Source organism: Anastrepha ludens, chromosome 2, assembly GCF_028408465.1.
Source record: "Anastrepha ludens isolate Willacy chromosome 2, idAnaLude1.1, whole genome shotgun sequence".
Taxonomy (NCBI): Eukaryota; Metazoa; Arthropoda; class Insecta; order Diptera; family Tephritidae; genus Anastrepha; species Anastrepha ludens.
In genome coordinates, this window is record NC_071498.1 from 148262212 (window position 1) to 148285371 (window position 23160).

General features: G+C 36.4%; 1 protein-coding gene across 1 annotated transcript in view; it reads left to right on the top strand.

Moving 5' to 3' along the window:
• LOC128855576 (probable aminopeptidase NPEPL1) overlaps positions 1–23160 on the top strand; it is a 56466-nt gene that overhangs the window by 21723 nt on the left and 11583 nt on the right. The window contains exon 4 of the mRNA XM_054090586.1: positions 2919–3095. Within this exon, the coding sequence (XP_053946561.1) occupies positions 2919–3095 (177 nt within the window). The remainder of the gene's footprint in view (positions 1–2918; positions 3096–23160) is intronic.

Consider the following 23160-nt stretch of genomic DNA (forward strand, 5'->3'; position numbering starts at 1 on the left):
TGTAGACTTTTGATTATTGAGTTATTCCAAGTGTAAATGGCGTTTTTACATCAGAGGAAGTACAAAGCCTGAATGCAGTAGAAAACACTTTGAAATTTAGCATCAATCACTTTTAAATATTTTTAAACCGCAATAAATGAAAGTAATAAATGAAAATGTTCGTCATTAGTTGTAAGTAAGAAACTCATCCTGGTTGCTTATAACGGACATTTGTCACATCATATGGGATGCATTACATATAGACCATAAATTTATTAAAAGTATAAAAACAACTTGGCATACTTTTCTTTTGATTCAAATACTGGATGAACATCTCAAAATCTATGACACATGAAACAATGCAAGATTTTATCACTTTTTTCGATATAATCTACTTTCAGTTCAAGACGCTTCACTCGAATATTTCTCTCATTTTTCTTCAATCTTCCAGTTTGGCGATGCCTTCCGAATAGTACGTCTTCTTAAAGCCTTTCAAAGACGTTTACTGCTATGCCGATGACCAAATTCGTTTGCCAACCAAAATCTCTTACTGCCGAAAAATTTCTTTACATCGAAAACACGAAGCAGGACGCAGAGGACCAAATTTAAGAAAATCACTGGATGAGGTAGCAATACGTGACTTAGCTAGGCAATTAAGGCATCGTGATTTCGGACCTGTATGTCGGTGTGTTATTCTAGTGCATCTAATGTGCAAAATATGCGTGAGATTTGATGCTTTTTGAGTACTTCCAGAGTTCTTCGGAATGCCCTCTTAGGAATAATCGGAACGACAAGACTATGGCACCGATAAAAACCAAAGGAATGAATCTGTTTTACCTTAATTCATATCAAGGAAAGATAACTTATTAGGTTGGGGAATAAGTTCGTACCGTTTTTACCGAAGACTTTTATTTAAACAAAAAAAAAACAACAATTATATCAATGAGTTAATCAATTATACATTCGCCATTGCTTGCATTGTTGATGCCGTTCCGCCAAAAATCGCCTGGTCTGTTGTCAAAAAAGTTATTGAGCTAGTTTTTAAGGACCTCTTTGTTATCGAAGGTAACGACAGGGAGCAGAAAAGATGGTCATCGGTCGGTGCAAGTTCCGACGAATACGGCGGATGCTGAAGGATCTCCCATTCGAGCTCTTGACGATTTGTGCACCGTAGTGTCTGGCGTTGTTGTGAAGGAGTATGGTTTGATCAGGTCTTTTCAGTCGAATAGCCTCAGTCACGTTTTCGTTGAGCTCGTTAGGCGCCTCACGCCCCCCAATTTTTCGGTAAATCCCATTGAATGAAAGTGATTGAGAATCGTTTCATCATCGCAGCTCATTTTTTCCGCCAATTCACGACTCGTTTGGCGACCATGAAATTTCAGACCAGGCCGTTTTAATGATTGAAATTAAAACAATTATGTCTTCAAATTGTCATGGAAATAGTAATTCCATCCATCCAGCTCATCCAGATTGAACTTCTTTTCGTCTCTAAATACTATTTTTTCTATTCACCGGGAAATTGGCATAGGATCAGGGTGCCATCCGCGAACCAAACTGGCTAGGGAGGAATCCCAAATTAAACCCCTATGAAGGTAATGGACAACAATAGTATTTTTACTCCAGGTGAAACCCACATAAGTGGATGAATTGCCACTTCTTCAGCGGCAGGGTCAGGGAGTCTGGAGATCCCAACTATTACCAAAGTCTCATACTTCCACTCATCCTAGAGGAGACGGACGTTGCCATCGCAAGCTCCTCTTCTTCAAAGCCAGCGAGTCGTTCCCCAGTTTCGGAGGGTTTGCATTGTGAAGTCACTTCGGTGGCTGCACGACCTCCCAAGGTAGCCGGAAAATCGAAGAGCGTGGCAAGGAGAGAAAGGAGAAACCGGTTGGCAAAGCTCTTGCGGGAGAAATCCTCACGTAGCTCTGCCGGCCCTTCTGCGTCTGTGTCTTCCAAAAAACCTCGCTCGGCAGAAGTGACACGCGCCGAGTCCTCGGTGGGACGCGCACTCCCAAAATGCATCGTTCTTGAGGTAAACGGAGGAAGACGATTGCTGAAGGCAGTTTCCCTCCCTCAGCTGCCGCAGATAAGCGCGCCACGACCCCCCAAGATACGAGGGCGGTCTTACCGCCGGTCATTCTGGCGGGTGACGGTTCTACTAAGCTCCAGCCTGACCAGCGTTTCGATATAAACTCTAAAACAGCTGACTGCTCGGCGAAAATTTCGTCAATGGGATATGGCGAGCTGGACCTTCGCCCGAGCACACCCAAGGGTGTGGCCAAACCATTCTATATAGAAAAGGCTGCTCGTCCACGACCTGTGGCTGTGATCGGAAAACTGGGGCCTGTACATCAGCTGACTGATGCAGTAATCAAATACTGCAAAAGTCGGCTGATGCGTCAGGTTATTGCCTTTGGTCTAAAGCCAACGCGAAGGGCTATGACGGTGCGTTAAGGGGGACGTGCACGTCTCTGGCCAACTTCGAGTGAATCGGATTCTCCTCATGAAAAACTATCTGCCATTCGGAGGTGGCATAAAACAGTGGGTCCCTCCATTTGTGGATAATCATCAAGACGCACACCACAATTAAGAGGAGGAGCTCGGTCAAACACTCCACATATACACTTTGCGCCAATTATACATATATTATGTATGTATAAATAAATAATTGAATCAGTCTTTAAGGGCGTATAGTTGATTTGAAGCAAATAACCAGTGTTAAATAAATAAACGCTAGGGTCAAACAATACCTCAACTTCTAATTTTTCCTTTGTATAATCGGTCCCCACTCTCCTTTAGCTACGCAAAAAGGCTTCTAATACTTCATCGTAAAGTAAAAAAATTCTGGTAGAATTATGTACAAATTACAAGCAAATATTTCAAGTTTTCAAAAGTTATGAATTTTATTATTAAATCTAAATTTTTTTATATCTTCGCAGGGCATAGCTACGGGTAAATTACACGGAGCCATACTTACCAACTCCGAGGAATGGGAAACCAAAGCATTAGACGCCGGACGTAAATCTGGTGATTTATTGGCGCCATTAATTTACTCACCGGAATTGCATTTTTCTGAATTTGCGTCAGCTATAGCCGATATGAAGAACTCCGTTGCGGTAAGTAAGACAAAACGTACATAAACATTCACAACAATAACAACTGATAAACTCGCTTGTCATTTATTGTCAACTGACACAAACAAGAATCTAATTTTACAATTTTACAAAAATGTATAAATGAACAAGCATATGATTGCATGTGTGTGTGTAATATATGCAATCATATCTGGATATTGCATCTAGTAAATCTAACTTTTGATTGAACGGTATTTCGTGGGTTGACTAAAAAAATTTAGTTGCAGTTTTTGTTTCATTGGATTGAAGCAAAGTGTTGGCTGGTATCCTGCGGTATTTTGTGGAACGGAAGTGAACTTTTTAGCCCATCTGTCATAATTTTGACAGTTAATTACAAGTTGCTGGTTGAACATGAATACATACATACATACATACATACATATGTACATATGTACATTTAAACTTTAGTTTACAGATTTTAGCAAGCGACCATTGCCAGTCACAGTTGCAATAGTCATTTTGGTTAGTGCCTGTTGACTTTTTATTGCTCGCTATTTTCATCTCGTTCTAGCCACTTTGTGACTTTTGTTGTGACGAATTGTGCACGAGTATTTTTGTGCACATGGGCACGTAAATGTGTTTGCAATTGTGTTTGTGTTTATGTATTTATGAATGTGAGCACATGCAAGAATCCTATTGTGTTTTATTCCAATTGGCATTGTTGGTGTATTTGATAAGCGCAGCTAATATTGCATTTGAAAAACTGTCAAAAGTAGATCGATTGCGAATTTCACTTCGATTGGATGGAGGAGAATATGACTGATTTGTGGGGACAAAAAATTGTTTAACGAGACTTTGGAAAAATTCATGTTTTTTAATAGGTACTTAAGTAGTTTATAATCAAATTTTGTACTTGGTAGACGCAAGATTACTTCTTCCATTTGATTGATTGACTTTTTATACTCGCAAACGGATGCTATAATTTTGCTCACCTAACGATTGTATGTAAGAGCAAAAGGAATCAAGATAAATGTACGATGTGTGTTCAAAAAGTATCGCGAATTTTGTGTTTTTTCAAAAAATATTTATTTATTCATTAATATCTATTTTGTTCCCTTCAAAGTAATCCCTATGAGATATTATGCACTTGTGCCAACGATTTTTCCAATCTTGCAAGCACTTCAAAATATCATATATTTTATCTTGTTCAGCTCCTCCTTCGATGACGTTTTTATCTCGTCAATCGTAGCGTAGCGTCGTCCTTTCATGGACCTCTTTAGTCTCGGGTACAAGAAAAAGTCCCATTCGACCGAACTTTACGCGCTTTTCGGCAGCTTCCATTAAGATGACCGAGCTTTGGTTTCCACGTCATAACCATAAGACCACGATTCGTTACCAGTTATGAACCTCTGGAGCAAATTTGGGTCGTCGCGGACAGAGTCCAAGATCTCATTAGCAATGTTCATGCGATGCTGTTGGTCGAAATTGAGCAGTTTTAGTACGAATTTTGCGGCGACCCCTCTCATGCCCAAATCATTGAAAAAAAGCGAATGACACAAGCCAATCGATACTCGTAGGTCCTCAGCAACTTCTCTAACGGTGATTCGACGATTGGCCAATACCATTTTCTTCACTTCATCAATTTTTTCGTCTGTTGTTGAAGTGCTCAGGCGCCCGTCACGCTTTTCGTCGTTCACATCTTCTCGGCCTCCTGAGAACATTTTGTACCACCGATAAACATTGTTTTGGTTGCGATAAAGTAGCTTCTCCGTATGACACAGTCAACATTCGGAATGCATCCGCGCACTTAATTTTGTTTTTCACACAAAATTTGATAAAGGTTCTTTGATCCAACTTTTTGAATAGGTATCGAAGACGAGCCGAAATCCGTGCAAGCAAAGCAGCTGTCAACATGAGCTGAACATTCGAAATGACCGAACTCGTCGGCATGAGTGAGAGACATGAGTACCAACATATCGTCACAAAAAAATCGAAATTCGAATATACTTAACCAGCGAAAATTAAAAATTCTCGATACTTTTTGAACACACCTCGTATACATATAAGAGGGTTGCCATTTATATATCTGGCCTTGGACACTTCTAGTGTTGTAAGGCGTCATCTGACATTTCCATTGGAAAATTTTACAAATTTTACGATAAACGCACTCAGACCGTTTTCGGGAGTGAGCCATGTTCGTGTATTTTACAGTGGCTTTTTAAAAACTCATCTGGGTAAAAAAATGGCATTAAATGGTGAACATTTGCGTTGACACAGTTTCACAATTTTCGGAGAAGAATGCATCTCCGAACTAAATTCATTATACGGCGGGCGAGCACCGTCATTCAGCGCTGTAAAAAATTGGTATAATGAATTTTCTCATGGTTGCTGTTCGCTTACCGACGAATTCCGAAACTGATTCCAAGATCAGTTGTTGTGCAAAAAAATATCGATGCTGTGCGCGAAATGATTGAGTAAGAGCGTCATGAGCGTCACCGTGAGATTGAGGGCACCTGGGACATTTTTATGACCAGCAACAATAAAATTTTGCACAATCACCTTGTATTACAAAATTATGCGTTGTATTCTATAAAATTCCCAAAGGGCGCGACTGAACAAATCGCTTCGAAAATTGGTTAAAAAGAATGCAAGAGTGTATTGATCGTCATGGGAAATATTTTTAAAAACAATAAAACTATTTTCCATCAGCAATGCTAATTTTTACATTATTAGGACATAAATACATCCTACACCACATCTTTCCCAACGATAGAAAATTGGAACAATGGGGTAAGGGATGGTTTCAAGCTCAAAGAACACGTAGGCGGGGGCTTTCACTTTGAGAGAACGAGAGTTATTTTTTACCTTCTTCTTCTTGATTGGCGCGTTAACTGCCTAAGCGATTTTGGCAGATTGCCGTTTTTCGGTAAATTTCCTTAAGACGGCGATCGTCTTATTTACGTGGAAAGGTAAAATACCTAGAGCTCAACTCCCCTCAATATCGGGCGCTCCTTTGGTGCTCTCTGACAGAGTGAAGTACCTGGGACTCATCCTTGACAGAGGGCTAAAGTGGAAGCCCATCACTGACGAGAGAATCAGGCAGGGAACAGTCGCCTTGTATGGATGTAGGAGCGCTATCGGCAAAAGATGGGTTCTCAAAGCCGAAAGTTACATTTTGACTATATAACAATTATAAAGCCAATTTTGTTGTATAGACTCCTTATCTGGGGGAACTCGCTGGAAAAGATGACATCAGTCAAGAAGCCAGAGAGAGTTCAAAGGTCTCATTGGAATCAATAGGTCCCTTCGGACCACTCCTCTCTTGCGCTTAACGCTATGCTGAATGTGGATCGCAGAGAAAACTGTCGCTGCAATCGGATTGAGGTGTTCGGGCCACATGCTAGACTTAAGCTACGGACACTCTAGAATTCTTAGAAGAATATAGTTAATCCCTATGATGCGTGATCAATGTACACCCTCGCTGGGTCCGAGCGGTACTTTTTCCATGTATATTCTCTTGAGGGAGGAGTGGGCGGTGTGCAACATTTGAAAACAGGGGAATCAATATTTGGAAAAGTTGGTGGGTGAGTATTCTGCAAGGAGCTCTCCATCCAGCTGAAATTTAGGTTTCCGGATCACTATAGTGTTTTCCAAACGGATGTAGCCGCTTCTGTAATTACTGCGAATACCGTTAATTTCTACTCCAACAGCCAGAAAGCAACTAGTCGGCGAATGCTTAACTTCTCTCCCGACTGTATTCGAATACGTCGATATTAAGTTCATTTGGGTTCCCGGTCACAGTGGCAATTGCTGGATTGATGAGCTGTCTAGACAGAGGACCCTGGAGATGGTTCCACCGCTAAATGAGAGGATTGGGGTTCCTTTAAGAACCTGTGTTCTACTCCTGGAAAGATGGGCTTCGCGTCAACTCAGCGATCGCTGAGCTAGTACGCAAACGTGCAAAATTGGAGGTCCTTTTGGACGCGGCTGGATCGGGAGCGCTCAAGGGAACTTCTAAGATAAACAAAGCTGCAGCTCCTTTGTTGGGTATCCTTACCGGACATTGTTCGTTAGGTGTTCATATGGTGAGACTTGGGATTGTTTCCAGTCTCTCAAGATTAATCTCTCAGCACCTTCTTCCTAGCTGCCCTGCTCTCGTCGGGATAAGCTTATTACATCTGCGCTCTCATTTTTTTACTACACCTGCGGATATAGCAGGCCCTGATATTAAAAACCCTATGAATTTCATCAGTAGCTTCAAGCGGTTAATACAAATGCAATTAACCGCCGTTGGTCGTCAGCCTCCGATCCAAAACCTCATTTTTCCTTTTTTTGCCCCCGTTCTGCTCTTTTCACTCTGTATGACATCATACTGTACGAATGTTTTATTCCTTGTCCAAGTGGGACTCTCGCGTGGTCAGCCAATTATTCTATCCTATCCTACCTAGACAGGGCAGCCTCGGTTTTAGGTATCTAAATGTGGGCTGATCCTAGATAAGCGGTTTTTGCTTGAGTTTTAGACATTTATCTGAGGAGCTTTCCGATCGAAAAGCCCAACTAAACTCTTTCCCTCTTCTCTTTATTCTTGTTTTTCTGAATTTATATTCTATTATAGATTTTCAATAAAAAGTGAACCCTGTACCAGTTGAACAAACCATTCAAGAATGTATCCTTCTACCGAATGGTATACAATTTTATTTAACATAGGGCCATTGCATATCACAGTTGTCCGAAAATTAAAGCTTAAATTCAACTAATTGCAAAAATAATTGCAGATCAGATTTTTTTCAACTTATAGAAGAGTATATTTTTTTTTAATATTTTTTATGTTATTGTTTTTAATTTTGTTTTTTAATTTTTTTTTAATTTTTTTTATATATAATATAAACAATTTTTTTTTATATTTATTTATTTTTCGACTTTAATATTTCGCCTCTTATGACACTAAATTTAAAATTGCTTTATTACACACACACAGACACATTCATACACACATACTTATTATATTTAAATATTTTTGCTGCATATTCTGTGGCCAAGGGCTGTTGTTACTTGTTGGCAGCAGTTAAGGTCATTTGTTGTAAATAAAGAAAGCATAAAAATTGGTGAAGCGAAGAGCGCAATACCGCTTTACAACCCTGAATTCAACCAAGCAAACATCCAGGCAACAACAAATGCTCTACCTATGTTGTTGTCGTTGCCGCTGCAATGAGCCAATACGCAAACCAACCAACCAACAGCCATCAGTCGAGGAAGCAAACCATAAAAATTCTAAAGTAACTCAGGCGGTCAGTAAGCGAGGAGAGCGAGAGCAACGTAGAGCAGCAGCAGCAGCAAGCGAAAGGCGGCTGAATTTATTGCCATACATTCTTTAGCTGCATTTTTCTACTGAATTTTTGTACTTGCATGTTTTCTTTTCATACTTTTTTTCTATTTCATACAGCGATCGGCTGCTTTTCCGCTTGGTTCTTAGCGCCTTCGCCCACTCATTTTACCCTTTCCCTTATGCTCATTGGCATTTATTTAAGAATGTGTAGCTTCCTTATGTTTTCAAGCGCAGTATAACGTATTTTTTAGTTGTTTTTGTTTTTCTAACATTTCTAGCTGGTTTTATTTTTTTTTATTTGTGAAATGCGTTTCCACTCATTTTGTATTTCCTTCTTGCGTTTTGTGCTTCTCTCGGCGCTTGTTTGATTTGAATTTTTTTTATTTGTGTTTTTCGTTTTGTAATCACACCGGATGATGCCATAAATCAACACTTGTTTAGTTAGTTGCGGCAACAGGGCAGCAGCAACACTCTAAGCAGCAGAGCACAAGCCGCAATTTCCAGCGCAAAGATTGCAGTTACTGTGTTTCTCTTTGTGTACGGACGTGTACACACACATATACTTATGTACTCAAACACTTTGCTGCATTTCGCATATGTGTATATATGGAAAGGAGTATTCATATGTAATATGTTGTGTTGGGGCATTCTATTCGGTGGCTGATTCTCGAGGCCGCTGGATGCCTTTCTCAACTACTTGCCCAGCCGTTTGTTTATTTGTCCGTCTGCTATTTTGTATTGTTTAAATATTGGAAATTGCTCTCTGGTGTAGGAAATATTTTTTTCCTGCACCACAAGTTGCCCTCTCACCACACACCTGCACACACACTTTGATATATGGGCGCACATTCGCCGTTAAAATTGTCGGAAGTTGCTAGTCACTAACTTCATATGCTGGTTTGCGTGCTTTTGATTTACTGTTTTGTGTTTTATATTTTATATTTTCTCTTCTCTGTTCTCTGTTCATATTTTTTATTTTTTGTAAGTCGATTTTTAAATTTGTTGATCCCCCATTGACTGTTATTTATTGATTTTTATTGTTATCATTTTGAGTTCTGATGGGAGTGTACTGTATATCGTTTAAATACATCTACTTTTGAGTTTTCGTTTATTGAAAATAAAAAATAAAAATGATTGGCGCGTAAATTTTTTATTTGCTGTGCAGAGATGGGTTTTTATGGGGTATTCATGGTAGTAATACACTTTTTCTATCATGATGAGCATTTTTTGAAGCTTTATAAATCTTGTTAAAGGCTTGAAACTTAGAATAAAATACATTTTTATAAAAAAAATTAAATTAAATTAAACAAATAAATGAAAAATATAAAAAATTAAAAAATATATATGAAAATTAAAAAAATATATATTAAAAGTAAAAAAAAATATATAAAAAACTAAAAAAGAAAATATATAAAAAATAAAAAAATATAAAAAATATAAAAAAATATTAAAAAGAAAAAAAAAAAATAAAAAAATATAAAAAGGAAAATATAAACAATAATAAAAAAATAAAAATATAAAATATAAAAAAATTTTAAAAATAAAAAAGTGTAAAAAAAAAAATTCTAAAACAAAAATATAAAAATTAAAAAAATATATATAAAAAAATATATATATTACATATATAAAAAAATATATATAAAAAATAAATATATATATAAAATAAATATATAATAGGACTATGAATAAGTTCGTGCGGTTTTTTTTCGAAATTTGAAACTTTATTGACGTAAAATGGTTACAAATTTAATATTCAAAATATTGTCCATCGCTTACTACTACTTTTTCCCATCTTTCTGGCAATTCACGGATTCCCTTTGTGAAAAATTCGGTCGGTTTTGCCGCAATCCACGAATCGATCCATTTTTTGACTTCATCGTAATTACGGAAGTGCTGGTCAGCCAGGCCATGTTGCATCGATCGGAAGAGATAGTAATCGGATGGCGCAAGGTCTGGACTATACGGCGGGTGGGGTAGGACATCCCATTTGAGCGTTTCTAAGTATGTTTTGACCACTTGTGCAACATGTGGCCGAGCATTGTCATGTTGCAAAATAACTTTGTCGTGTCTATCGGCGTATTGCGGCCGTTTTTCTCGCAGTGCTCGGCTCAAACGCATCAATTGTCGTCGGTAGACATCCCCCGTAATCGTTTCATTCGGTTTCAGTAGCTCATAATACACAACACCCAGCTGGTCCCACCAGATACACAGCATAACCTTCAGGCCATGAATATTCTGCGCCGACGTCGATGTTGAAGCATGGCCAGGGTATCCATACGTTGCCCGACGTTTTGGATTGTCGTAATGGACCCACTTTTCATCGCCAGTCACAATTCGATGCAAAAAACCCTTTCTTTTGTGCCGTTGAAGCAGTTGTTCGCATGCCATAAAACGGCGTTCAACGTCTCTTGGCTTCAATTCATACGGCACCCAATGGCCTACCTTTCGGATCATTCCCATGGCTTTTAAACGTTTGGAAATGGTTGATTGATCAACTCCCAAAGTTTTTGCAACCTCTTCTTGCGTTTGAGCCGGATCTTGATCGAGCAATTCCTCCAATTCGGTATCCATGAACTTTGGCGGCGCACCCTCGCGTTCTTCGTCTTCCAAGCCAAAATCACCACTTTTAAAGCGTGCAAACCACTTCTGGCACGTTCGCTCAGATAGAGCATGCTCACCATAAACTTCCACCAAGATACGATGACTTTCGGCTGCTTTTTTCTTCATATTAAAATAATGAAGAAGAATTCCCCGCAAAAACACATTATTTGGCACGAAATTCGACATTTTCAAGTGTGGTAAAAATATTGTTGTTTACGCTTCAAATAAAAAACTTATACTGACGTTTGTGCCTTACGACAGTAGCTCTCCAATGAATGTTTGGAAATGTGGATCGATGAATAATAATCAAGTTACGCCATCTGTTGTAAAACCGCACGAACTTATTCATAGTCCTATTATATAAAAAAAAAATTAAAAATTAAAGAAAAAAATTATAGAAATATGTGCCCGTTCTATAATTATATAGTCTATATACGAGAGCTCTCATCTGAGGCTTTTTTTGTTTTCCATTGGGGGAGGGCTTTTACGTTGTGGGTCTCAAACCCAGTGCACAACGAGATATCCATCCTGGGTTGCTTCGCCTTCTCACATTAGCTTGTCTTCAAACGGATGTTCCGGAGCAACCTAGAGAATACTTGGACAAAGCCCGGAAGTTATGAGCTACGTGTACGGACCGTATGCAGAAGAATCGTTCTGGCCACTCCCAAGTGAATGCCAGTCAGGAACTTTCTCCACTTGCGTGAACTTCTACACACGAAACCATCCTTCATCCTGCTATCCTGCTATCGTATGGTGCAGAAGCTTGAATGATGACAACATCCGACGAGGCGTCTCTCGGAGTGAAAGATTTTTGGACCGCTGCACGTTGATGACAACGAGTATCGCACTCGTTGGAGCAATGAGCTGAATGAGTTTCGCGACGACATAGACATAGTGCAGCGAATAAAGATCCAGCGGCTTCGTTTGCTGGGTCATGTCGTCCGAATGGATACAAACGCTCCGGCTCTGAAAGTAGTCGATGCGGTACCAGCTGGTAGCAGAGGAAGAGAAACACCTCGGAAATATCAGGTGTAAAAGGACTTGGCTTCACTTGGTGTTTCCAATTGGCTTCGGTTAGCACGGGAAAGAACCAACCAAGTAGTCAGCCAAAAAGTATGTATCCAGGAATGTTTGCGAATACCGCTTTTGCTATTCATAAGATGGCATGAGGTCTCTACTTTTGTATGACCTCATTTGATTTATTGCCGTCACAATACAAATAAATATCAAAAGAACGACAAATTTGTGTCCAGATTCACAAATCTACCTAGCTGGCTGGAGTTCAGAAGCCTCGAAAGATATTGGACGGTAATAAAAAAATTTATGAAGGACACAAAACAAGTTGCTGATAAAAAACAAAAAATTACTTCAGAGGACTAATGGGTCTATATTTGAAAAAACTTTTCATAAAACTATTTAGCTCCCGTACTTCAACAATTTCACCTACCCTTCTATCTAGGCCATCAAAATCCCGCTATTGAATTTTTAGTAGCAAGCGTTAAATGACTCTGCGCAATCCTTAGGGAATCATAGCAACTACAGATTTAAGTTGGCGGAAAATGAGTTACTTCTCAAGTTAAAGTTTAAAAAAAAATCCCATTAAAACTTCAACATTATTTGCGCCATCAAGCAACCCGGAGTATCGGTAAACTTTTGATATGTTATTTGTTTCTTTATACTTCTCCCATTTTTGCAACAACAAATATGTAAACTTACCCATGTGTTAAAGCCACGATATATCTTTGCCAAACGAGCTGTCATTTGCTGTCATCAAGGATGTGCGAAAACGTATTTTTCCTGTTATTATACTTTTCAAACATATCCTTAAAAATATCCTGTCATTTTATAGACGCTATGTTGCTATGGCTCGTAATAAAAATTTGCATCATTTGTTCATACGCACGTACACATACACATACGCAGAAAAATGGAGCATATAACCACATGAAATTCCAATGTGTCCTCGCTAGCGCCGTTTGCTGTGTCTGCGGCGTGCCGTATCACTGCGAAACTTCAGCAGCTCCAGCTGGCAAACTCCAAATGGTCTGCAGCACTACACATTTCCTTTGTAAATATTTTCTTCATATTCTTTTTTTTCATTTATTTTTGTTTCTATTTTTATTCAGTGTAAGTTGCTTGCCAAAGTGTGCTTGTACTGTGGCAATGCCAATCTAAGAGCAGCTCCATAAAAGAGCTAACGAAATGTAAAAAGGACAAACAAAAAAAAACAACTAATGCACGCTGAAAGTACGGCAAGCGCATATTGAACACAAACCACATATTTAGTAACCTTGAGAATATTTTTTTTATGCATAAGTTTATCGTAGGAAATTGAATTGCGTGAACATTAAAGGCAAACAAGTTTTTTTTTCAATTTCTGCTTTGTTGTTGCATCACTCAAAGGCGAAAAGTTAAAGAACCCAAAATGTAAGCATACATCAAGGCGTGTAAACAATATTGAAAAGTTTAATCGCTGACAACACGTCAAAGTAGCGATTGCTACTGTTGCTGTTGCCTGCTACTTTGCGGTCTCCCTTTTCTTTTTGTTTTTATTTTTTTTTTGTTTTTCTTTTTCTTTTGGTTGTCATAGTAGTTGGCTGTATGTGTGTGTTTTTTATACAGAGGCAAATCCTGTTACGAAGCTTGGCAGTTTAAACATTTTGCAGACTTGTTTGAGGCTGTTATGCGGTGCTTATGATATGATTTGAATACCACTTCATTGATACAAATGCCTTGTCGTATCGATGAAGTGCTTATACAACTTTTTATGCATTTTTATAAGTTTTTGGGGCACAGTGTGATGTTTTGATGGGAGTGAATACTTAAAAATGATAAATTTGAATTTAAATACGATAGTAAATGGTATAGGGAAGTAATCAAATAAGATATAGATAAATTAAGAAATGGTATAAAATAGGAAATAGTATGAAACAGAAAATGGTATAAAATAGAAAAAGGTATAGAATAGAAAAAGTTATAGAATAGAAAAAGGTATTAAATAAAAAATTGTATAAAATGAAAATGGAATAAGATAGAAAATAGTATAAAACAGAAAACCGGATAAAAATGGTATAAAATAAACAACGTAAAAAATAAAAAATGGTTCCAATTGAAAGTGGTATAAAATAAAAAAATGGTACAAAATAGAAAACTGGTATAAACTAAAAAATGGTATAAAATAGAAAACGGTATAAATTAAGAAATAGTGTTAAATAGAAAGTGGTATAAAATAGAAAAATAGTATAAAACAGAGAATGGTATAAAATAAAAAATCGTATAAAATAAAAATGGAATAAAATAAAAAGTGGTATAAGATAGAAAACGGTATAAATTAAGAAATAGTGTTAAATAGAAAATGGTATTAAATACAAAATGGTATAAAACAGAAAATGGTGTAAAGTAAACAAAGTCGACAATGATAAAAAATAGAAAATGGTATAAAATACGAAATGGTAAAAAATGGTAGTAAAGTGGTATAAAATAAAAAATGGTATAAAATAGAAAGCGGTATAAATTAAGAAATTGTATAAATTAAGAAATGGTGTAAAATGGAAAATTGTATAAAATACAGAATGGATAGAAAATGGTATAAAGTAAACAAAGGCAACAACGGTATAAAATAGGAAATGGTTTAAAATTTTTTAAACAGAAAGGGGTAAAAATAAAAACTGCTTTAAAATAGAAAACTGTATGAAATAAAGAAAATATAATAGTATAAAATAGAAAATGGTATAAAATAGAAAACGGTATAAATTAAGAAATGGTACAAAGTAAACAAGGTCAACAACGATATAAAATACAAAATTATATAAAATAGAAAAGGGTTTAAATAGAAAACGGTACAAATAAAGAAATGGTTCGAGTATAAATAGAAATGGTATATAATGGAAAAATGGTATAAAATAGAAAACTAGTATAAAATAAAAAATTCGTATAAAATAGAAAATGGTATAAAATACAAAATGGTACACCATAGTAAACTGGTATAAAATAAAAAAAACTGATGTAACATAAAAATATGAAAATTAATACTCGTACACTTTCCGTATGAAATGCAGGCCAACTTTTCCAAAACTATTCAGTGAGTTACTTAATTTAATCAACATTTAGCTTCAGGAGAGTCGAGATCGAGTATGGGAGGATAAGTCAAAAATTTCATGTGATTGGAATATTTGGTTGGATGATGTACGGTAATAAGGTGTTTCTTTCGCGAACAACTTTTGTTGGACGAACCTCGCCTTGGAACACTCATACTGTTGCTGATTGCTGTTTTGTTTCCGGCTCATATGCCTAAATCCAGTATTCGTCATCGGTTACGATGTCATAGACTTGCTTTGAATCGCCTCGGCTCAGTTTCTTCAGCATTTCTATACACCAATCGACAATAACCCATTTTTGGGAAATTGTAAATTATTCGGTATCCATCGACAACGAATCGGCCTGGCGACCGAATTTTCATGCAATATTGAAGGTATGTTAGTTCCACTAATATCCCAGGATGCCTCTATCTCGCCTCGATATGTTACATGATGATTTTGCGTTATCAATTGAAGCACAGCATTGATTGTTTTTGACTAAACAACGGCCTCATCGAAATTCATCCTCTAAGGATGGACGGCCACGTTGAAGCTCGCTGTGGCTAAGTGTGGTGTTTCAACGTAAAAAGGCTAAGTTACGAGTAGTTAATCAGTACACTCCTATCTTGATAATCCGCGTCGAAAATCGTAATAAATCATCGCACGAAAATTTTCATGGGTTAAAAAATACAAAATCTTCGATAATAATAGGCTGCTGAATAAAACTGTGTAATATTTTAATATATATATACTTGATCCTTTAACTCCTATTTGGAGCATATGGACACGGTTCTGTGGTACGGATCTTATTTCCTTCCACAGACTTCATTTCAGCTTCTGTTGAGCGCCGCCAGGTGGTACGTGCTAATTCCTCTACCAGTTTGTTGAAACGAGTGCTTGTTTAGCGAGATTGCCGTAATTTTTCCTTTTTTTTTATTTCTGTTGCAACATCGACCTGGTTAGCTTGCGCCAAAAACTCGGCGTTGGTTATTGTCCGGGGCCAGAAAACTCGTTAAATTTGGCGAAGGTAGCGATTTAGGAACGTTTGCAGGCGCTTCGTTATTGAGTTATACTTAAAAACAAATTTTATTGTGCACCCATGAAATTATTTTATTTTTTAATTACCCTTTTTTAGACTCAAACTAGTGGTTTTGGTACTTAATTGGACTAGTCTTTTTCTATCTATTTGGAACTAGTATGAGACTTGTATATTTCTGGTCGAGTTCTTATAATTGTCATGTTGTAGGACATAGCCATGTAAAAAACACCAGTTGCCTGACTAGTGGATCTGCGACTCATACTAGGTGTGAGGTGGTTTACAACTGTACATTTGACTACAGGCTCTAAACTGCCAATTTTGCTTTCAAGTGTTTAAGGCCGGCGGGCCAATTAGATGTCCTAAATTCAGTAGTTTTCGCGAAGCGTTGTAGGATGAGAAAAAAAACAATTAGTCAAATGAAGTTTTGGGGATAGTTTAATATATATTTGAACTAAAAAAAAAAAATTTGTACAATCTCCAACAATATATTGTAAGCCGAGTTATCAATAGATTCCCAGAGCGCCTTGCCACTGAAGTATCCAACTTCTGTACAAGATACAACTTGCAATTTTCATCTGAAAACAAAAAAAAAAAGATTATTAATTTTGATGTAATTATCTTCGATGTGAACTAAGAAAATTGGGAGAAACACGTAAAATTCGAATTTTTGGGGAAGGTAGAAAAAAAAGTGGTTTTTCAAGGAAAAAAAAACTCTTCAACTGGGTAAAAAAGTCGCTTAAAAAAAGTTTTTGGATGTTTTTTGTAGTTCACATAGAAGAGAAAACAATACTGAAGATAACGCATTTTGAATGAAATAGATAGCTCGTTTAGTTTTTTTGCAATCGTGTACATAAATTAGGTAAAATCGTGAAAATGAAAAGCCGAGAAAACGCGCTTCAAAGTACAACAATAAGCGCACGGTTGCTCGACGCCGCACTACGCTCGGCTCTGTAGCTCTGCAAATATATTATATTACTTGGAATTTAACTCTGAAAATTTGTGTCTCATGTTCTTGAATATCTAAGCTATTGATTTCAGGAAAAAAAAATCGATTTTTTTGACCTTTTAATTGGCCCGCCGGCCTTAAGTGCAGGCATAGAAAAGTTTAAAGCGTAGATAGCCACGGCACGTGTCTTACTCCCATAACTCCATTTTCTTCTGAAAATTGTATATACTTGAATTTTATGAGTAGAATTAACGGAAACAATTGTGTTGTTGTTAAGGGCGAATAATTTTCACCTCATATGGGTAAAGTTAACTACTTGTTATAGAAAATTTTTCAATGGTTGTATGCATGTGCGAGGAGATGTGTATGTCTGTGTGTAGTATAAGTAGAACATACCTTCGAATCTAAGTTGGGCGCAACAAAACCTACTCTGCCGTTTCTAAAGTTTTAATTGCCAGTTTATTTTTCAATTTGAATTCCAACTTTCTGTACTTTGCGCTTTAAATGGCTTTAGGAGCTTTTAGTATTCTTCGAAATTTATTTGTAAAGGGCATTAAGTAAAGAGTGCCTCGTTATTTTACATCTTTTTGAAATACGAATAACTTATACCCATCATCCATAGCTCTATTGGTTTCGAACCCGAAGCAACTGACTGATAGTCATGCACAAATTTATTCGGTTTTGACGGCCTATTAAGAGCCTCCTATCAGTCGGGGTCTTACAGAACTTAATATTTAATAATTCAACCAATTTTTGACATTGAAATTCCATTTTCTGGAGAGATATTAAACAATATTCTCTTAAATTACTTTAGTTGGTGTTAGTGTAGCCAGTAAGAAACTTTTGTATTCACTGATGATAAATAAATAAAAAATAAATAAATAAAAAATAAATTAATAAAAAATAAATTAATATATTACAAAAAATATATATAAAAAAGAAAAATTAAAAAAAAAATAATTGAAAAATTAGAACATAAAAAAAACAAAAAAAATCAAAAAATATAAAAAAATAATAAAAAATAGAAAAGAAGTAAAAAAATAAAAATAAAAAATAAATAAATAGTGAAGAAATAAATAAAAAATTCTCTATCGATCTGGTTGGCAAAGCGAAAGCAGCGACAAGCATGAATGCTATATCGAAATGGAATAAGTATCTTGCCATTCGGCCATACTGAACAGGAACACTGTTATCTCTTCCGACATAGACTATCATGTAAGTCTTCCATCACCACCCTTGCTTTTCTCCTGTTCACTCCCAACTAGGGAAGAATGGAAGACAAATCTTATCGAAATCGATGGCCCTCTGATTATATATACAGATGGTTCAAAACAAGACGGTAAAGTGGGATTTGGAATCTTTTCCAATTCCCCTCACATCAATCTATCATTTAGATTACCCGACTACTGTAGTGTATTCCAAGCGGAAGTATGCGCTATCTGGTATGCTGCGAAAACTCTCTTAGAAAATAGAATATCACTAGAGGATATCCGTTTTTTCACTGACAGTCAAGCGGCCGTTCGAGCACTCAGCTCCTCTTATACCCACTCAGATGTGGTTCGATCCTGTCTCTTATCTCTTAACGAAATAAGTGTTCAGAATTCTGTCCAAGTTGCAGTTCATTTCCATTGTGACGGGTGTGACCGTATTACTGACATTTTTTTTTTTTATAACATAATGAGCTCTAGGGCAACACAACGGACCCAACTTGCGGTCTATGTGGCACTCCGATGCGGGGTCACCCTTAAACCAACCAACCAACCAACCAAATAAAAAATTAATAAATAAAAATAAATTTATAAAAAATAAAAAATTAATAAATAAAAATTAGTAAATAACAGCAAATAAATGAAAAATAAATAAAAACATAATAAATAAATAAATAAATATATAAATAAATAAATCAATAAATAAATAAAAAATGAAAAATAAAGTATTAAAAAAAATAAAATAAAAAATGAATAATAAAGTATTAAAAAAAAAATAAAATAAAAAATGAATAATAAAAATAATTAAATAAAAAATAAATTAATGAAAAATAATAATAATAAAAAAATAAAAAAAATAAAAAAATTAAAAAATAGAAAATTATAAAATAAAAAAATGAAAAAAAAATAAAAAAAAAATGAAAACAAAAATAAAAAAAAATGAAAAAATAAAGAAATGAAAAAAAAAAAAAATAAAATAAAGAAAAAATAAATAAAAAAAATATAAAAAAATAAAAATTTCTAATAAAATAATAAAAATAAAAAATTAATAAAAAGAAATAAATAATTAAATAAATAAATAAAATTGAAAAATTGATGAACAGTTAAATAAGTAAAGAAGTACGTAAAAAAAAAACAAAAAAAAAAAAATAAATACATACAAAAAAAAAATTAAGAAATAAATAAAAACTAATAAATAAATAAAACACAAACCACAAAATCAACACTTCAAAGCCATCCATAGAAGCGCCTTCTTGAGTTCACAGACTGCATTCTATTTCCTCTTATTTTTCACATAAATCAGCAGAGATTCCTTGCGATTTCATATTTGGCTTATTTGCACTTACAAAAGCCAAAGTGGAGTCTTGTTAGTTTGCTGGAATCAGTTGTCTAACTGCTTAACTCATTTTCGCGTTCGTTAGATTTTGGATTCAATAAAGCTGTCTTGTTTTCCAAAATTATGCGCAGCAATTGGCTGGAAGGAACTGAGCTGATACATACATTTTTACCCAATAATCTGAATCCTAGTAAGAATTCAGGTCACCTCTTCACCCTCATTCAGATACAAAAAAAAATTTTTTATTGTAAAGAAAATTTCTTGGCTCCAGTGTTTGAAATACCAAATTTTAGCTGCATAGTGCATTCATATTTGCCACATCACAGCAGCAGGAGGGCAATATGAAATATTAAGCGAGTGCCATTCGCTATTTGTGGCATTAACGGTGCGCCGCGCCTGGCATCGCGTGCTGCTGCTTTCCGCACGCACACACACGTACTGCCCTCTCGCGTGCTTCCTTTAATACTTTTTTACTGTTTTTCTTGCGCTACGCATTAAATTTTTCATATTTTATGTTTTTCTATTATCTTCACGTTGTACATATGAATGATGTATGCATTATAGGTACAGGGTGGCCCATATAGTGGTTACTTTTGTTGAATCGTATGTTATTTTGACAGTGATAGCTTTTTCCCACTGGAAATTTTGACACAAAGTCGTGTAATGTAACCTAATTGATAATCTATTTCCAAAATCAAAATCAATCAATTATTGCAAAGAAGCCAAAATCATCTTTTCTGACGAGGCGCATTTTCGTCTTGGCGGCCATGTGAACAATCTAACCTATCGCATCTGTGGATCAGAAACCACGCATATGATAGTCGAGAAGCCAATGCATCCTTAGAGAGTGGCAATTTGGTGCGGATTTTACAGCGGTGGCTGGCTTTATTGGCCCACTTTTCTTTGAAAAAGCTACTGGAAATGCAATTCCAGTCAACGGTGAGCGATTTGACGCCGTTCGACTTTTATTGTGGGGTATCGTTAAGGCAATCCAGTGAGATTCAGGCCCTTAAGGCGAATATCCGGCAAGCCATTCGTCAGGTGGAACCGGGAAGCGTTAACAGAATGCGCTACTACGAAGCCAGTCGAAGGCAGTCACTTGAATGAAATCGTGTTCCATAAATAATGGGAATGTTTAATTAATAATAAGCCGTAAAAAAATTAATTTTATTTTATAGTAAATAAAAAATAAATACATAATTGGCGCTATTACTCTTTTTGAGAGTTTGACCCAGCTTCTCCTACTTGTGGTGTATGTCTCTTGAAGTTGTTCCATAAATGGAGAAGCCTACAGTCTTTAACGCGACTGCAAATGGTTATTTGTTTTTACGAGGAGTTTTTTTTAATAAAAACCACTATGCCGACCACCCTGTATATTACTCACAAGCCTGGGTTTTGTGTTTAGCCAATCTTAGCTACACCTCCTTACGTTAGCCTTACATTTTTCACATTTTGCGGTATTCAACCCACTCCATTTCCTGCGCATAGGCGATCGCCCGTTGTCCACCCAGCTGGTAACTGCTGCTAAGATATTTTTTTTTTTCTGCCAACCTGCTCACAACAAATTAAAATTGCTGCCCCATAAAGGAAATAATGAAGAAATTAAAACCGCGGCTATTAAAACATCAACTCACATGGCAGCAGAGGTTTTTTCAGCGGCATGGGTCTCTGGTCGTTGCTTGTCTGCTCAATACTCCTTTATTTTGTAATTAGTAGTTTACATATATTTATATTTATGCGTTAGCGGTAGTGCACAGACGTCGGTCAACCTGGGAGTCTTTAAGCCTAATATGCCGCAATGGCCCTGCCGTTGTTCGTTTACTCTGTTTAACTTGCACCCAAACTGGTGTTACTCGGAAGAAATTTGATTGAAGTCGATAGTTGTGCGCTGCTAGAATTTTCATAAATTTAGTTTTACTTCTATTCAATTTAAAGTAAAAATTGTGTGAAAATAATACAAAATTAAAAATCAATTTACTTTTGCTCGATATGACCATCTTTTGCCTTGACTATGGCCTTGACGCCGTCCATCGGACGGACGAATCGCAAGCTGCCCGAATGTGACTTGCAGGACAATGGCTTTTTTCATCGTCCCGAGACTGGTGAATCTTTTAGCTCGGAGCTGGCTCTCCAAAATGGCCCACAGAGAATAATCCATCGGACTCGCGTCTGGTGAATTTGAGAGCCATTGTGTAGACGTATTGAAGTTCGGAACGTTTTTTTTTTAGTCATTCTTGGTTCACTCGAGTTTGTGATCTGGTGGCGAGTCCTGTGGAAACGTCCATGATCTGCCACTGAAAAATGTTCTCGTCAGAAAACACAATGTTCGAAAATTGACCGCTTTCGGCCAAGCGCAGCGACTCTCTCAAGTCTAACTTGTTGCTGCTTTGATGTGAGATCATACGCCTTTTGGATCTTGTAAGGCTTGACTTTGAGATCAGTTTTCAGTGTGCGGCGGATGCTACAGTCAGATGTTTTCAGTTCTTTCGCCATTTGATTGGCACTTCGTCGGGGATTTCGCTCAAGTCGCTTCTTCACTTTTTGAACCATTTCACGTGACGTTGCAGTCTTTTGATGATCACCTCCATGATTTCCGCGATGCTACCAGTATCATTGCAACGAGTAATGGTGCGATGAATAAAAACTTTATTCACTTTAAGGTGCTCGAGCTGATTTTCCAGCCAAATATAATGCAATCACACTATTACGTTTGAAATCTATTACCGATTTTCTTTTCTCTCGTTTACTCTCGGAAAATGTCCGTGCATCAGCTGCGCGCGCGGTCTGAAGTTGGTTACATTTCGAGTGCCGGACCCTGTAATATAACGGGCCTATTAAATTCGCAACGAAGCAGTGATTTGTAAAAAAAGGCAAATTTAAATGATAGCTGTAACTTTTTCCGATCGGCACAAGGAAATTGAAAAATACATAAAGTAATATAGCGCCTTGATGTTATTTCATACTTTCACTAAATTCGTCGTTTTGCTCCTTAGTGATCTTGCACAGGCTTGGCGGCTATACAAGCACACAATATTTAGTAGTAATTACTAACAAAGTCAAAAGGGATTTAGGAATGTAAGTATGTATACGACACCATTACTTTTCAAGTGTAAATATTTTCTACTTTTTGACGCTTTTGTGCACGTCTTGTCGAAATTTTGTTTTCGTCATTTTGCACATTTTGGTAATGGTGTTTTATGCCAACTTAGCTTTGACTAATGCGCTTTTGCCTCGCTTCGATACGTAGAGAGAAAAAGAAAAGTTCATATGCAGCGCGCGTGAGTCGTTAAACTGTCATTAGGCTGTAGAGAACAAGTTTCGCTTCAAAATGTTCAAATTTGGTGTGGGGATTTTTGTTTGATTTTATTATTATTTTTTATTTACTATTGCTTTTATGAGCTGAAATTTAAAAGAAATCTTGGGAACAAGTTGATTTTGCTGCTGATTGTTATAGTTTTGAAATCAAATTTCAAATTTAAACTTGAGTTTTGTGAAAAGAAATTGAAAATATACAAGGTGAATACCAAAATAGAAAAGACTGGAGTCATGAAAATGTTTTTGATGGCGCCATCTTT